This window comes from Hyla sarda, chromosome 5 (genome assembly GCF_029499605.1).
Source record: "Hyla sarda isolate aHylSar1 chromosome 5, aHylSar1.hap1, whole genome shotgun sequence".
Lineage (NCBI taxonomy): Eukaryota > Metazoa > Chordata > Amphibia > Anura > Hylidae > Hyla > Hyla sarda.
The window spans coordinates 270,821,027-270,838,838 of record NC_079193.1 but is presented as its reverse complement, the minus strand read 5'-3'; the positions used below and the strand labels follow the sequence as shown (position 1 = coordinate 270,838,838).

The following is a 17,812-nucleotide window of genomic DNA, read 5'->3' as shown; positions in this document are numbered from 1 at the left end:
TAAAATAAAATAAAGAGAGGCTGTGTATGCTAACATGAAGGAGACATTAGCTATTTTAACAGCTTAAGGACTGGGCGTTTTTCGGTTTTTGCTCTTTCGTTTTTTCTCCTTACCTTTAAAAAAATCATAACTTAAAATTTTGCACCTATAAATCTGTATTATGGCTTATTTTTTGCGCCACCAATTCTACTTTGTAATGAGATCAGTCATTTTACCCAAAAATCTAAGGCGAAACGGGAAAAAAAAACATTGTGAAAAAAATTTGGAAAAATACAGCCATTTTGTAACTTTTGGGGGGCTTCCGTTTCTATGTAATACATTTTTCGGTAAAAATGACACCTCATCTTTAGTCTCTAGGTCCATACGGTTAAAATGATACCCTACTTCTATAGGTTTGATTTTGTATTCAGAAAAAAAATCATAACTACATGCAGGAAAATTTATACGTTTAAAATGGTCATCTTCTGACCCCTATAACTTTATTTTTCCGTGTTCAGGGCGCTATGAGGGTTCATTTTTTGTGCCGTGATCTGAAGTTTTTGTCGGTACCATTTTTGCATTGATCTGACTTTTTGATCGCTTTTTATTCATCTTTTCATGATATAAAAAGTGACCAAAATACGCTATTTTGGACTTTGGAATTTTTTTGCGCGTACGCCATTGACCGTGCGGTTTAATTAGCGGTATATTTTTTTAATTCGGACATTTCCGCATGCGGCGATTGATTCAAATGCCGGGTGATTCAAACTTTTTTTTAGGGGAAGGGATAATTCAAAGGGTTAATGATTTTTTTAAACTTTTCTTTTGCAATATTATAGCTCCCATAGGGGGCTATAACATTGCATTTACTGATCTTTAACAGTGTTCAATGCATCTCCATAGAGATGCAATGATCAGTGTTTTCGGCGGTTGATTGCTCAAGCCTGGATCTCAGGCTTGAAGCATTCAATCGGCAATCGGACTGCAGGAAGGAAGATAAGAGACCTTCCTCCTGTAGTACAGCTGTTCGGGATGCCGCGATTTCACCGCGGCGATCCCGAACAGCTCCCTGAGCTAACCGGCACTTTTTACTTTCACTTTTAGCCGTGTGGTTCAGCTTTGAGCGTGCGGCTAAAGGGATAATAGTGTGCGGCACCCCAATCAGTGCCGCGCGCTATTAGCGGCAGGTCCCGGCTTCCCTATGACGCCGGGCCCGCCGTGATATGATGCGGGGTCACCGTGGGACACCGCGTTATATCACGGTAGCGGGACCAAGGACGTACTCATACGTCCTTGGTCCTTAAGAGGTTAAATAAATCTAAGTGAGAAAACTGTAGAATGCTTAATAGATCTTGACTATGTTGCATACAAAATATAATGTACTTTATTCCAGGAATTTTTTTTTATTTGACTATGCTACAGGGGCTGTAAGGTTAGTATAGTTCATAATATAGTGTCTTTACTTGTGTGTGACGGTTTTCTCACAATTCTTCTGTGATTTTCACTCCAATATTTATTTTCAACAGCATACAAAATGACTGCTGTCTCAGATTTTTCCCAGGTTGCAATGTGGCCGAGACCGGACATCACTAGTCAGCTGATGACAGGGAGCCTGTCTGCTTCAATGGGTGGAGCGATCAATTGGTGAGAGAGAGATCAATCTGCAAATAATGCAACAGCTGTAGGCACCCTGATTGAAAACCACAGGTCTTTTGAATGGATGCAAATGGAATTGCGGGATTTGTAGTCAAAAAAAGAAAAAAGTCAAACAGGAAATACCAGTTCACAAAAAGCTAGCCACAGTGTTATGGTAATCTCACAACATAGCCATTTAGCCCCAAGACAAGCGCAGATCCTTCCTAAGCATGTCCATTACTATCTGCCAGGTACCTACTAAAATCACCTTATTGTGGAGAACCCCTTTAAAACGTTGTGATGGTTGATTTTAAGCAGTATTTTATTCAAGCTGGTCAATGTAGTAGAGGGGAGGTGGTCCCTTCCATATTTTTTGCTATTCCACAGGGATAAAAGGAAGACCATCAAGCTCAGTTATACCACTGCATAAAATAAAGTAAAATAATTCAGCTTAAACACCTATATGGACCCATTTTATTTGTAAAAACCTGTATAAAAAACAATGGCCCAGATTTTTCAAAGAATGCCTACGGTAGAGCTATTTTCCCACGTTTATTTGAGTGGTGGGTTTGACTAGCGTGTATCTTATTTATGAAGAAGGGGCAGCAGGATGATGAATTTTGCGCAGCTCTGCTGTGGTGGGAAAAGCTCTGCCACACACACTTTTTCTAGACGCTTTCCTGAGTCCTGAATTTGGGAGGTTAGGTGTTTTTACTTACTTTCACAGGGCTGCCTGGACATTTTTACTTGCATTTTAGACCACACAATCAAATTTGATTGCAGTGTCTAAGGGGTTAAAGGCAGGCATCACCGTGATCGGTGATGTCTGGCATTAGAGATGGGTCCTGGTGGCAGATAGATGCCAGGATCACCCAGCTATGACCCGCGCTCTGCCCTTGAGCACGTGTCATAGAAGGGGAGTGGGACGCTGCTGTCCACAAGGGCTTAAAGGTTGAATTGTGGAAGGTAGAAATTATTCTAATGCCTACTGGTAGGTGGTGTAGCTTTGCGCCTAAAATAGTACCTTTGCGCACAAAATAGCGACTTTTGTCAAAAGTCGCAAATGATGAATACGTGACCACTCCATGGTCAAAAAGACAAAGTTCTAAGGGTAGGCAAAAAGAGTAAAACTGTCTATATCAAAAAGTCTCAAAATATGCTGCTTGCGCCTGAACTGCGCCTAAACATAGACAAAAAAAATGCTCTAAAAGCAATGATAAATCTCCCCCAATGTCTCCAAATGGCAGACCTCCAGCTTTTGCAAAACTACAACTCCGAGCATGCTGCGAGTTGCAGTTTTGCAACATCTGGAGGTCCACAGCTTGGAGACCACTGCTATAAAACAAACAAATCCCTTTTACTTCCCCACCCTCCCGCATCATGCTATAAACCCCTTTATCCATATTCCCAGGTTTCTGAGTCAGCGGGAAGTCAGATCATCTTGTATGCCACCCGTCCTGGGGAAAGCTTCTATTAACTTTCCCCAGAGTATTTCCTTTTGTGTACTTATTTCTAATAATCATGTATGAATCCTTAAAATTCATTTATGTGTCTCCGATAGGACGCTTAGCCCGGCAAGGTCAGAAGTGCAGATTCAGCACGTGTGACAGCGTACAGCGAGTGTCCTCATCGAGCTAATCCACCGAGATCATCCCCAAAACCCCTAGCACCGGCACAGCAGAAGCATGGCTGTATATACCGTACACTTTGCCGGGGAGTTATCCTTTAATAGACTCTTTACAAAGATCCTGGGGGGCATTTATAATTATAGGTGTAAGTGAAGCATTTTTCTCCACCTTTTTGTGTGCTGGTAATGTGTAGATGCACCAAATGTATCAAATACTCGCAAGGCATTTGATACATTTTGTGCAGGTACACATTTTCTGAAATTTAACTCTTCACATACACCAAAAAGCTAAGCTAGTTTAGAGACTTTTTGGTGGTTTTGCGCCATTTGACAAAAGTCGCAGTAGATAAAACACATCAATATCATGCATAGACTCGAAATCAGTGGATTTGTTACTCAAAATCAGCAGAAATGTGTAATCAAAAAGGTGCATAAAAAGGAGCAAAAAAAAAAAAAACACATTAGCGTCAAATGTAGATGGAGAAAAATAATAAATGCCAGTCGCAATGATTTTAGAACTGACAAACTTTAGATCAATACTAAATACCAGGTCTAAGTTTTATAATAAATGCACGGTATTTAAGTTTTATATGCACGGTATATAAAATTACTGTATAAATAACTAGTAGCAAGTATATCTGCCATTTGGAACTTTAGGACAGTGGTATCCAAACTGTAGACCTCCTGCTGTTGCAAAACTACATCTCCCAGCATGCCCGGACAGCCAACGGCTGTCCGGGCATGCTGGGAGTTGTAGTTTTGTAACAGCAGGAGGTCCATGGTTTGGACACCACTGTCCTATAGTGTTAATATGCAGCCACACAGTACCTGAATACATGCACTTTACCTCCCAGTCGGATGCTTCACTTCTCTCCCCGATTTCACCTCCTGTAGTTTTCCCGACAGAATCCTATACACAGTTACGAGCTGGCCGGCAATTTCATTCCCTAATCCTCATCTCAGCAAAAAAAAAAAAAAAAAAAATCCTGTGCACAGAGTGCAAGCAGCTGCATGAGAAGGCAGCACAATGTTCGTCCCTGCCAGCAAATCTTTCCATGTAAGCAAATCTGCCATTGGGCGCACGGCACAACTTCCATTGGCTCGTTCAGCCCCCTGTAATTGGCCATTGTGTTTATTCCCTCAGCAAACTCCCAGGCTAACACGGCTGTTCAGCTTACTGTACCGGAGCAAGCTACATTTCATGCTTCCCTATGTGGAAGCAAGCCACACATTTAACACTTGCTAAGCCATCAAGCTGCAATTGCAAAAGCTTAAACCTCTTCAGACGTTGATATTTCAAACTGGAGGTTGACGGAGAGCACACTGCAATATTACAATAAATGAGTACAGTAAACTATGCCACCGTATATGTCATAAAAAATAGATTAGGAGCATTCTACATGTTTTTTGCACTTATTTGATTTGACCTATTTGATTTAAAATAGAGAAAATGCCTTTATTCAAAATTTTTTTTTGCAATTTTTAGGCTTTTTTTTGGTCTGAGAAATATATATATATAAAAAAAAATTACATTTGCACAAGCAAAAAGGACCCAAGCCAAAATCTCCCAAGTGCAGGGCTACTACGGGTACCGTATATACTCGAGTATAAGCCGACCCGAGTATAAGCCGAGGCCCCTAATTTCAACCCAAAATCCCAGGAAAAGTTATTGACTCGAGTATAAGCCTAGGGTGGGAAATACATCATCCCCCCCTGTCATCATCCAGACCCCCGTCATTAACATCCTCATCATCATCACCGCCTGTCATCATCCAGACCCTCATCATCATCACCTGTCATCATCCCCTTGTCATCATCCCACACCCCCCCCTTCATCATCCCATTGTCATCATCCCCACCCCCTTCATCATCCCCTTGTAATCATCCCCCCCCCTTCATCATCCCCTTGTCATCATCCCCACCCCCCTTCATCATCCTCTTATCATCCCACACCCCCCCTTCATCATCCTCTTGTCATCATCCGCCCTCAGTGGTCTTCAACCTGCGGACCTCCAGAGGTTTCAAAACTACAACTCCCAGCAAGGGAGTTGTAGTTTTGAAACCTCCGGAGGTCCGCAGGTTGAAGACCACTGCGGCCTTCGACATCATCCAGCCCCCTCTCACCCCCTTTAGTTCTGTACAGTACTCGCCTCCGCTCGGCGCTGGTCCGGTGCTGCAGGGCTGTCCTGAGAGGAGGTCGTCCGGTGGGATAGTGGTTCCGGGCTGCTATCTTCACCGGGGGCGCCTCTTCTCCGCGCTTCGGGCCCAGAATAGAGGCGTTGCCTTGACGATGACGCAGAAGTACGTAGGTAATGAACGTACCTCTGCGTCGTTGTCAAGGCAACGTGACTATTCTGGGGCCGGGCCCGAAGCGCTTAGAAGAGGCCTCCCCGGTGAAGATAGCAGCCCGGAACCACTATCCCACCAGACGACCTACTCACCGGACAGTCCTGCAGCACCGGACCAGCGCCGAGCGGAGGCGAGTACTGTACAGAACTAAAGGGGGTGAGAGGGGGCTGGATGATGTCGAAGGCCGCAGTGGTCTTCAACCTGCGGACCTCCGGAGGTTTCAAAACTACAACTCCCAGCAAGCCCGGACAGCCGATGGCTGCCCGGGCTTGCTGGGAGTTGTAGTTTTGAAACCTCTGGAGGTCCGCAGGTTGAAGACCACTGCGGGTGGAGAGTTCACTCGAGTATAAGCCGAGGGGGGTGTTTTCAGCATGAAAAATCGTGCTGAAAAACTCGGCTTATACTCGAGTATATACGGTAAATAAAACTTATCCCCTATCCACATGACAGGGCATAAGTATCTGATCACAAGGGGTCTGATTTCTGGGGACTTGCAATCTCCAGAATGGGGCCCGGCACACATCCATCCTCTGAGCAGAGTGGCCCCCAACCTCTCAGACCTGGGGGGAGTGCCAACCCCCTTTGCCAATCACTGGCTGTGACAGGAGTCTCGTCGCATGTCTCTGAGGGGGAGGGCCGCTTTGCTCCGAGGAAAAGTATCTGCCGGGCCCAGTACTGGAGATTGCAGGGGTCCCAGCGGTCAAACCCCCTGGGATCAAAACACTTATTCCCTATCCTGTGGATGGGGATACATTTTATTTACTCAGAGTTCCCCTTTAAAAGGAGTCCAGAAATTTATCACTAACAAATACTATTCATAACAAAAATAAATTTATTACGGCACTACATGGTTTGGGTGAGTATATGCTGTGTTATGTGTTTGCATTTCACTGTTTCCGTAATAGTATGTTAAATTTAGCTGTATACAAAATTGTAGCCAACTATATTTTAGTGTACAGCAAAAAAAAAAATTGCAATTTTTGGGGGGAACAAAAGCAATACCCTTGTATGGAATATTTTTTTTCTTCTGATTTCTCTGTCAAGAAAAAAGTATAACCAGCATGCTCTGAATCAAAAAGTACAAAGTGCACAGGAATGAGCTCTGCTACACAACTTTAGCTCATCTTCAGTGTCTGCCAGGTGGAAAGTGACTACTTTTGTGGCAAAAGAAAAGGAATAGGAAGGTACAAGTGAGCGGTTATAAGTAAAAGTAGAGCCCAGTGCTGGGAAATTACATCCAAATGTAGTATATTTCAAATAAAATACACACAAAAAAATTTGGTAAATAACACAAACACACCCACACAATGGGCCTCATTTACTAAGCTGAAATCGACCAGTTTTTGTCTGTTTATTTTGGCGCAGTGTCTGCGACATGTCTGCGCCAGTCTGCAACAGGGTGCGCCTGGAAAATCCGACAAACCCGACATTGCACTGTGAAAAGCTGAAATGGGGTGCGGTCTGTCGCAAAGGGGGCGTGGTTTGCCCGACAAGGGGCGTGGTTTCACATCCTGACCGATTTACTATTGAATTCACAGAAAATCCTGTGGATAAATGGCTGGAAATTTTCACCTAGAAAAAGCTGGTCAGAAAATGTTCCCGACTTTTCCCAGTAGTAAATAGAGAGGAATCCTGCAAATCTGAAACAACTTTTCCCACTAGTAAAAACCCAACACTCTTAGTAAATGAGGCCCAATATTTCACATAAGTGAGACAAACTGTTTGCAGGCTTTTTTGTGCTTCATCTATAGAAGAAGCTTCCTTCTGGGGTGACAAAAATTGATGCAGTGTCTAGCATATTATCTGTGCACTGACAGACAGACCCCCTCACCCCTTCAACCTCTGCAGCAATGCTGACAGCACTCCTATGTCTACAGCAAGCATGTGCATTCCATTTCCTTGTTGACTATGGCGAAGCCTGTACCGCTGTGTGGTCTTGCCCACCATGCTGCAGCTTAGTTTCAAGGTCTTGGCAATCTTCTTATAGCCTAGACCAGGGGTCGGCAACCCGCGGCTCCGGAGCCGCATGCGGATCTTTTACTCCTTTGCCGCGGCTCCGCGAGTCTGTCCCGGTCACCCTCATTCCGGGACAATGCAGTGTCCCGGAATGATCTGAGCCCGTGAACCGCCGTCACGGCGTCATCGGTTTACTTACCTGCCCTGGTGCCATCGGAGCGGAGTCTCTTCTTCCGGGGCTGCGCGGATCCTCCCTGTCATGTGACAATGTAACGAGGAGCGCCGCCGGGAGAGGAAGACGCCACGCGAGGAGCTGGTGAGTATGTAAAGTACATTACTCACTTGATAGCGGGGCATTAACCCCTCACCCCGCAGCAGCGTTAATGCTGCCGCGGGGTGAGGGGTTAACGCTACCGCTGCCATGGGGTGAGGGGTAACTTAACCCCTCACCCCATGGCAGTGGCAGCGTTATCGCTGCCGCGGGGTGAGAGGTTAACGCTGCCGCTGCCATGGGGTGAGGGGTTAAGTTACCCCTCACCCAATGGCAGCAGTAGCGTTAACCCCTCACCCCGCGGCAGCATTAACCCCCCTCTCCCCAGTGCATTAACCCCCCTCTCCCCAGCCCACCCCAGGCCTGGGCCCCAAAAAAAAGCCCACCCCAGGCCTGGGCCCCAAAAAAAGCCCACCCAAGGCCTGGGCCCAAAAAAAGCCCACCCCAGGCCTGGGCACAAAAAAATCCCACCCCAGGCCTGGGCCCAAAAAAAACCCACCCCAGCAAAAATATATTTTACATTGTTAAGTGAAAGTCCTTTTTTTCTTCAGATTGACAGCTGACTGCACGATCCTGTATATATATCATTAGGGTAAGAAACAATATATGCAGTGTTATATTTGTTTTAACCCCTTAAGGACCAAGGACGTACCGGTACGTCCTTGGTCCTGCTCCCGTGATATAACGCAGGGTTACACGGTAACCCCGCAACATATCATGGCGGGCCCGGCGTCATAGTGAAGCCGGGTCCCGCCGCTAATAGCGTGCAGCGCCAATCGCGGAGCCGCGCTATTAACCCTTTAGCCGCGCGGCTAAAAGCGAAAGTGAAACCATGCCGGTTAACTCAGTGGGCTGTTCGGGATAGCCACGGCAAAATGCAGCATCCCGAACAGCTTACAGGACAGCGGGAGGGCCCCTACCTGCCTCCTCGCTGTCCGATCCCTGAATGACTGCTCAGTGCCTGAGATCCAGGCATGAGCAGTCATGCGGCAGAATCATCGATCACTGGTTTCCTATGAGAAACCAGTGATCAATGATAAAGATCAGTGTGTGCAGTGTTATAGGTCCCTATGGGAGCTATAACACTGCAAAAAAAAAAGTGAAAAGAAAAAAAGTGAATGAATATCATTTAACCCCTTCCCTATTAAAAGTTTGAATCACCCCCCTTTTCCCATAAAAAAAAACAAAACAGTGTAAATAAAAATAAACATATATGGTATCACCGCGTGTGGAAATGTCCGAATTATAAAAATATATCATTAATTAAACCGCTTGGTCAATGGCGTGCGCGCAAAAAAATTCCAAAGTCCAAAATAGTGCATTTTTGGTCACTTTTTATATAATTTAAAAATGATCAATACGATCAATAAGTCCTATCAATGCAAAAAATGGTACAGTTAAAAACTTCAGATCACGGCGCAAAAAATGAGCCCTCATACCGCCCCATACACGGAAAAATAAAAAAAAGTTATAGGGGTCAGAAGATGACAATTTTAAACGTATTCATTTTCCTGCATGTAGTTATGATTTTTTCTAGAAGTACGACAAAATCAAACCTATATAAGTAGGGTATCATTTTAATCGTATGGACCTACAGAATAAAGATAAGGTGTCATTTTTACCGAAAAATGTACTACGTAGAAACGGAAGCCCCCAAAAGTTACAAAACAGCATTTTTTTTTCAATTTTGTCGCACAATGATTTTTTTTCTGTTTCACCGTAGATTTCTGGGCAAAATGACTGACGTCATTACAAAGTTGAATTGGTGGCGCAAAAAATAAGCAATCATATGGATTTTTAGGTGCAAAATTTAAAGAGTTATGATTTTTTTAAAGGCAAGGAGCAAAAAACGAAAATGCAAAAACGGAAAACCCCCGGTCCTTAAGGGGTTAAATGTCACAATGGTTTTGCGGCTCCTAGTTTTTTTTTTCTTCTTTGGAAACGGGTCCAAGTGGCTCTTTTTGTCTTAAAGGTTGCAGACCCCTGGCCTAGACCATCTTAATGTAGAGTAACAATTCTTTTTTTGTTTCAGATCTTCAGAGAGTTCTTTGCCATGAGGTGCTATGTTGAACTTCCAGTGACCAGCATTAGCAAGTGTGAGAGCGTTACCACCAAATTTAAGACACCTCAAGAGACCTTGTTACACTAATGAGTCACATGACACCAGGGATGGAAAATGGCTAATTGTCCCCCAAAGGGACAGCAACAAACACTGATTAACAGACTGTGCATTCACTACTTTACATTGTATCATTGTGTCATTTCTTCATGAAAATATAATAAAATATTTACAAAAAGGTGAAAATCATCCATCATCAATCATCCATCATCAACATCAATCATCATCATCAAATTGTGTGTGTGAACTTGAGGCTGCACATTTACCTATGCAATGCATAATCCAGACCATCAAAACATTATCTAAAATCACATTAGAAGAGGGAAAGTGGATTTCGGCAGCCTCAAATAGATATATCAAATAAAGGCAGGGTTATTATAAAGTATACAGACCTGATCATGCTTGGTAAAAAGTAGTAGACAGTCAGCTAAAGCTCTGCAGGTGTCTTGGGATGCATCAGATATGGTTTTTATTTGTTCCAGAGTATCAGGATTAATATCTGAAAAATGCAAACAATAAATATAGACAAGAGGGAAGGAAAGTGATGTAGAATCATTGGGATACAGGCAAAGGCAAATGTCTGATGTTTGGCTCAGATAACAACCAATCACAGCTCAGCTTTCATTTCTCAAACTGCTCTGGGATAAGGACATCTGGGCCATTGTGTCTAAATATGACAGCAGCCATAGAATTGTATTACCGAGCTTTTCACAGACCCTGAATGGCACATACATCTGCATTAGCCTTCCACCCCACATGCCACTGTACTTCTGGCCTTCTACACGAGCCAGGATGATATACTGTTGGCCCACCATGGGAATTGTACATGGTGCTTTTTTAACCATTTATGAAATTTAAAAAAAAAATTCAAAGAGAGAAGGAAACATCACAGGCAAGCAAAGGCATCTAATATGTTCATGGTATAACACAGAAGTGTTATAGTGTTATATAAGAAAAATCTGGTTGTAGGATCTGGTTTACAGACATGTCAGGTTTCAGCGTTCTATATTTTTTTTGAATGTATATACTTAAATAAATGGGAATGAGCTTAGGGACAAGAAAGGCACAGATTCTGAAAAGAAATACAGTATGCACCTCCGTATACCTTCAATTTCATATGGAGGTGTACAGTGTAGCAGTGCATCATGTAGCAGTGCATGCTATATGGGCACCTTTAGAATTCCCGTCTCCACCCCCTATAGCTATACCCCTGTCTGTCCGAGGGAAAAATCTAATTTCTATGCCATTTCTATGCCGGATAACCCCTTTGATATCTACACACACTGACCCTTTTTCTACCACACTACTTTACAACTGTGTGTATCCCAGCCCAAACCCATCTGTTAACCCACCATTAAGCACTAAAATCAAAGAAAGTCCATTCCAGCACTGAAGTAACCAGCTGAAAGCTTCCTTTACTCAGTCAACCCTAAAACACATACAAAATGACATGTAGATGTTATGATTCGGCTAGCTGGATGTGGATCCTCTGTGTCAGCGAGGGATTGGCGTGGACCGTGTCGGTGGACCGGTTCTAGGGTTGCTACTGGTATTCACCAGAGCCCGCCGCAAAGCGGGATGGTCTTGCTGCGGCGGTAGCAACCAGGTGGTATCCACCGGCAACGGCTCAACCTCGCTGACTGCTGAGAAGGCATGGGACAGAAGGACTAGGCAGAAGCAAGGTCAGATGTAGCAGAAGGTTGGGGCAGGCGGCAAGGTTCGTAGTCAATAGTAGTAGCAGGAGGTCAGGAACACAGTAATGGTAAACACGGTAGTAGCTTTCTCTAGGCACTAAGGCAACAAGACCCGGCAAGGAAGTGCAGGGGAAGTGAGGTAATATAGCCAGGGAGCAGGTGGAAGCTAATTAGGCTGATTGGGCCAGGCACCAATCATTGGTGCACTGGCCCTTTAAATCTCAGAGAGCTGCCGCGCGCGCCAGAACATGACAGCCGGGGACCGGGACAGGTGAGTGACTTGGGATGCGATTTGCGAGCGGGCGCGTCCCGCTATGCGAATCGCATCCCCGCCGGCAATATCAGTGCAGCGCTCCTGGTCAGCGGGCCTGACCGGGTGCTGCAGGGAGAGAAACGCCGCGAGCGCTTCGGGGAGGAGCAGGGACCCGGAGCGCTCGGCGTAGCAGTAGACATATCCATCCTCGCACTGACCCCATTCATTGAAATAGCCTAGTCAACTAGTGCCTAGGTTCAGGTCATTTTCAAATCATATACACGTTGTGGCTCAGACTGGGAAGTGTGGTTTGCAGCCACAAAAAGTCAAACACATTCAGAAAAGGATTCTGGAAATAAATGGGGCCAGTGTCTGACCGAGCATGGATACATCAGCATGTCATTTTGACAATTTCCCAGTATCTGTGCCTCAGATATAAACCCTAGCTAACACATACAGTTTTTGTGGTGTATTTGTGACAAATCAGCATGACAAAACACCAACGCAATACCGAACCCCCCCCAATTGGGTGTATTCAACAGGAGTGCCGATAGCAGCATAAGCTATAGATGCTGGGTGTGAGCCTGATTCAGATGCCCCTTCAACCTCCTATTCATACCCCTTTTTGAAATTAAGTTCCCATCCGACTATTCAGGGAAAAGTGCAGGTAGTCAACAAAATAGTCTGAATCCTATATCTCGGGAACAGGTGTGGTGTAGCAACAAAATAAAAATCATTGAAATCAGGGTACCTGAAATTCTAAAAGTATATACAGAGTAGTCCAGTAAAAAATAAAATAAAAAAATTCTCCCTCAATGCATCTCTATGTGAGAGTCAGAGATACACGAATCCTGCATCTCCGGCTGTCCCATGTTGATGCGTGTCATAGTTTTGTGCTGTGGTCAACATACTTCATTCACGCAGAGAGACGGGGACCCGTACAAGAGATTGCGGAGGTCCTGCGGATAGGGGATACGTTTTTTTTTTTTTTTTTTTTTTTTACACTGCATAACTCTTTTAACCCCCTAACTCCCTGGAATTAATGGTGCTTTAAAATAATAATTTTATATCACCACTGTAACGCTTGCATAAGTAATTTATCACCTTTAAAAGTTCAACTTGTTGAAAAAGAATTCAACTCCCAAAACCTCACACTGAATATATTACTATTCTGCTCTACTGTTAAAACAGATCCAAGCAGCCAAGTACTTTTGTAAGTTAATCAAATAAAAGACTTATCCTCAGAGGATTAGGATAGATTTCTCTGCTTAAAGATTGAGGTCATCAATTCACAGCCTGGTAAAGCTACTTTCAGCCGAGCTGTACAGGGTTACCATAGACATGGCCTCTAAATGGTCAGACTGCACAGAGGCCACAATAATACACAGATAATTGGAAGAAAATGTATAAAGATGTGTACACACTTGGAAATGCTAATCCTATGTCGGCAGTACTTAGGATTCCCCATAGTAAGTTACTGACAAGAGACTAATATCTAGCAAATGGTCAGTGGTGTTGGGTCCTTTTATAAGAGCTGTGAATGTATGTGCCAGAAATAACAGAATTTTTTTTTAAATGTCATGCATGGCAACATCTTATTGCACTAGATGCGAATACAAACTGTGCTTGTTCACCACATTTCATCACAGGAAAAACATTGGCAAGACCCTTTTGGACTAGTTGGCCCCCCTTTTGTTTGGTTATCTTGACATTGTTATGGAGAAGGAGAACACAGCGCAGGTTAGTAAAGCACATACGCATCCCTATTTTTGCTCTAGTTTCTCTAGAGCTGTGTTTTTGCATGCACAGCCTTCAAGTCCCCCAACAAGTCATGATTTTACAATTTCAATTTCATTCTTTCACAGGTGATATACAGTCATGGCCGTAAATGTTGGCACCCCTGAAATTTTTCAAGAAAATTAAGTATTTCTCACATAAAAGGATTGCAGTAACACATGTTTTGCTATACACATGTTTATTCCCTTTGTGTGTATTGGAACTAAACAAAAAAAAAGGGAGGAAAAAAAGCTAATTGGACATAATGTCACACCAAACTCCAAAAATGGGCTGGTCAAAATTATTGGCACCCTTAACTTAAATGGGCACTGTCAAACTTTTTTTTTTTGATATGTTGTAGTACTTATGTACTACAACATATCTCTAATATAAATCTATGACATTTTTTTTCATTAAAAGAGTTTATTTTAATGTTGAAAACTGGCCACTAGGGGTCTCCCTCCTAGTGGCCGACTGCAGGCTGGTGTGACGTCACGCATGACTTTGGACCGATGACGACCTGGCATCGGTCCTAATTCATTTAGCCTGAGCTTGCTCCTTGCCTGTCAAACAGACAGGGGGGAGCGAGCGCATTAGCTCCCTGGCTTCACACGCCGACGCTGCTGTTCTGCACTCCGGTATGGCTGGGGGGGAGCGCTGCGGCAGCTATTGATTTCAACGGGGGGGGGGGGGGGGGAGCGGGGTTCGGGGTAGCGCCGCGGCGCTAACAAAGTTATTGTTTTCACCACAGGGTGCCTCCAGTTATTTCACCACTACAACTCCCAGCATGCCCTGACAGCCAGCAGATGTCAGGGCAAGCTGGTAGTTGTAGTGGTGAAACAGCTGGAGGCACCCTGTATAGTGAACTAAGGGCGGAAGTGTCGGCCCCAGCAGGCATCAGTGACGTTGTGCCTGTTGGGGAAGTCTACCTGGTAAAGAGCACACTACCAGGCAGACAAAAAAGCATTTTTAATATGGTAAAAAAAAAAAAAAAATATATGTAAAAGGCAGGGAGGGGGTTAGGGATAGGTGGGCAATAGGCAGGGACAGAAAAAAAAATGGATGGTGGGAGCTACCCTTTAATATTTGGTTGCACACCCTTTGGAAAAAAGTAACTGAAATCAGTCGCTTCCTATAACCATCAATAAGCTTCTTACACCTCTCAGCCGGTATGTTGGGCCACTCTTCCTTTGCAAACTGCTCCAGGTCTCTCTTATTGGAAGGCGCATTTTCCCAACAGCAATTTTAAGATCTCTTCACAGGTGTTCAATGGGATTTAGATCTGGACTCATTGGTGGCCACTTCAGAACTCTCAGCGCTTTGTTGCCATCCATTTTTGGGTGCTTTTTAATGTATGTTTGGGGTCAAGACCCAAGATCTTGGACGCAAACCCAGCTTTCTGACACTGGGCTGTACAGTGCGACCCAAAATCCATTGGTAATCCTCAGATTTCATGATACCTTGTACACATTCAAGGCACCCAGTGCCAGAGGCAGCAAAACAACCCCAAAACATCATTGAACCTCCACCATATTTCACTGTAGGTACTGTGTTCTTTTCCTTGCAGGCCTCATTCTGTTTTCGGTGAAGAGTAGAATGATGTACTTTACCAAAAAGCTCTATCTTGATCTCATCTGTCCACAAGACGTTTTCCCAGAAGAATTTTGGCTTACTCAAGTTCATTGGCAAAATGTAGTCTTGCTTTTTTATGTCTCTGTGTCAGCAGTGGGGTTCTCCTGGGTCTCCTGACATAGCGTTTCATTTAATTTAATTGTCGACAGTTTGCGCTGACACTAATGCTCCCTGAGCCTGCAGGACAGCTTGAATATCTTTGGAACTTGTTTGGGGCTACTTATCCACATCCGTACTATCCTGCGTTGACACCTTTCATATATTATTCTCTTCCGTCCACGTCCAAGGAGATTATCAAGAAGTTTGCAACCCATGGCACTGTAGCTAATGTTGCACACTGTGGACAAAGGCAAATCTAGATCTCTGGAGATGAACTTGTAAGCTTGATATTGTTGATATTTTTCCACAAGTCCACAGACAGTTCTCTTCTCCTCTTTCTGTTGTCCGTGCTTAGTGTGGCACAAACAGACACACAGTGCAAAGTGAACTTCTCTCCTTTTTATCTGCTTTCAGGTGCGATTTTTATATTCCTCACACCTGTTACTTGCCCCAGGTGAGTTTAAAGTAGCATCACATGCTTGAAACAATCTTATTTTTCCACAATTTTGAAAGGGTGCCAATCATTTTTCCAGCCTAATTTTGGAGTTTGGTGTGACATTATGTCCAATTTGCTTTTTTCCCTCCTTTTTTGGTTTAGTTCCAATACACACAAAAAGGGAACAAACATGTGTATAGCAAAACACGTGTTACTGCAATCCTTTTCTGTGAGAAATATTTCATTTTCTTGAAAAATGTGAGAGGTGCCGACATTTATGGCCATGACTGTAGTCAAGGTCAGTGCATTAGACATTACCAGAGGCGTAACTTGATGTAGCTTCTGAGCTCCAATGCAAAATCTATAACAGGGCCCCATGTCTACCATGAGCCATTTTGAATACAGCTGCCACCTCTGCACCCACAATAGTTACAGCTTTGGACATTACCACAAGCGTTCTCTGTATGGGATATCTTTAAATTATGACCTGTTGGGGGTAATTGAGGACTATGCTTGGAAAATCCTGCCTTAGAGCAAGTAAAGTAATTTATCTTATCATGGTCCTTTAGAGGTCTACATCATGTAGATGGACACATTTTTTATACACTAATGACCAGGGAGTATAGGATACAGTGATCTGTGCTGCTGAAGTATAACTATGGTATTGAGACAAAACAAGATTAGAACAATATCCTAAATAGTCTTCTGTTTTAAGGAAATTGAGTAAACAAATTGCTCCATAATTCTAGTACAAACGGCAACAAAAATACATGGCTTAGCTCACACCCAAATCATAACTATTAATACATTTGGAGAGGTATCTCATTGAAGGAAAAAAATAAATATTCAAAAACAATTACATTACAGTTAAAACTAGTTTTTAGTTAAAACTAGTTTTCCCTAATGAAAGCTAGTTTGAACTAAATGCCTTTGTGAAAATTAGTCTTCACTGCTCTTCCCCAGTGAAAACTAGTTTTGACTGAATGCCTTTGTGAAAACTGGAATTGACTGCTTTTTCCTAGTTAAAAACAGTTTTTACTTAATGCCTTTGTTGAAACACCAGTTTTAACTAAACGCCTTCGTGCAAACTAGAATATTTACTGAACGACTTTGTACAAGCTAAAATATTTACTGAATGCCTTCGTACAAACTAAAATATTTACTGAATGCCTTTGTACAAACTTGAATTTATGCCTTTATGAAAACTAGAATTTACTTTATTTTGCTTGAGGTTTTTTGTGACATATTGCACTTTATATTAGTACATTTTGTTCATACATGCAGTGTTTTTGGCATTTTTCTAGATTACAAATTCTCTACTTTTAAGAGACAAAGTCATGCCAAATAAATCTATTTATTAGGGATGTCCCGATACCATAATTTTTTTAATTTTTTTTTAAGACCGAGCACTGATACTTTTTTTTTTTTTTTTAGCACACTCCGATACGAATTACGATATATATATATATAAAAAACATAATTAATGTTAAAGTAAATAATCCAGATAGTTGTCCCATAAATGAAAACTCTCACATAAGTTATGTACGTAGGAGGTATTAGCTTCGTAGTTAGTCTCCATAATAGCTTGTAGGTAGTAGGCAGCAGAAGTTCCCAAATTAGGTAACTAGCAGAAGTACCCCACATTAGGTAGCCAGCAGACGTCCCCCCCCCCCCATAGTAGGCAACCGTTCCCTCACAGTTGGAACAATTTCCCCATTGTAGGCAACAGTTCCTCCATGGCAATTTACACCACCCACCTCCCCTCCAGCATACATACCTCCTGTGGCCCTTCTTTCTTTTTCCCCTGTCGGCTCCATCGCGGTGCAGTGATCATGGTAGGGGGTACTGGTCCCGAGGCAAGATGGCTATTAGCCACCATCTTACCAGGCGCAACGGCGGCCAATATCTGCATGACGTACATGTACGTCACAGGTCGGGAAAATCTTTCATGACGTACATGTATGTCATGTGTCGGGAAGGAGTTAA

General features: G+C 43.3%; 1 protein-coding gene across 7 annotated transcripts in view; it reads right to left on the bottom strand.

The window, feature by feature from the left end:
- OSBPL1A (oxysterol binding protein like 1A) overlaps nucleotides 1-17,812 on the bottom strand; it is a 166,047-nt gene that overhangs the window by 84,170 nt on the left and 64,065 nt on the right. For 3 of the 7 annotated variants that reach the window (XM_056521726.1, XM_056521727.1, XM_056521728.1), the window contains one exon: nucleotides 10,329-10,435. In XM_056521726.1, the coding sequence (XP_056377701.1) occupies nucleotides 10,329-10,435 (107 nt within the window). Of the gene's footprint in view, nucleotides 1-4,069; nucleotides 4,284-10,328; nucleotides 10,436-17,812 lie in introns of those variants that run through there. The other 4 variants (XM_056521732.1, XM_056521733.1, XM_056521730.1 and 1 more) reach the window with 3 other exon arrangements.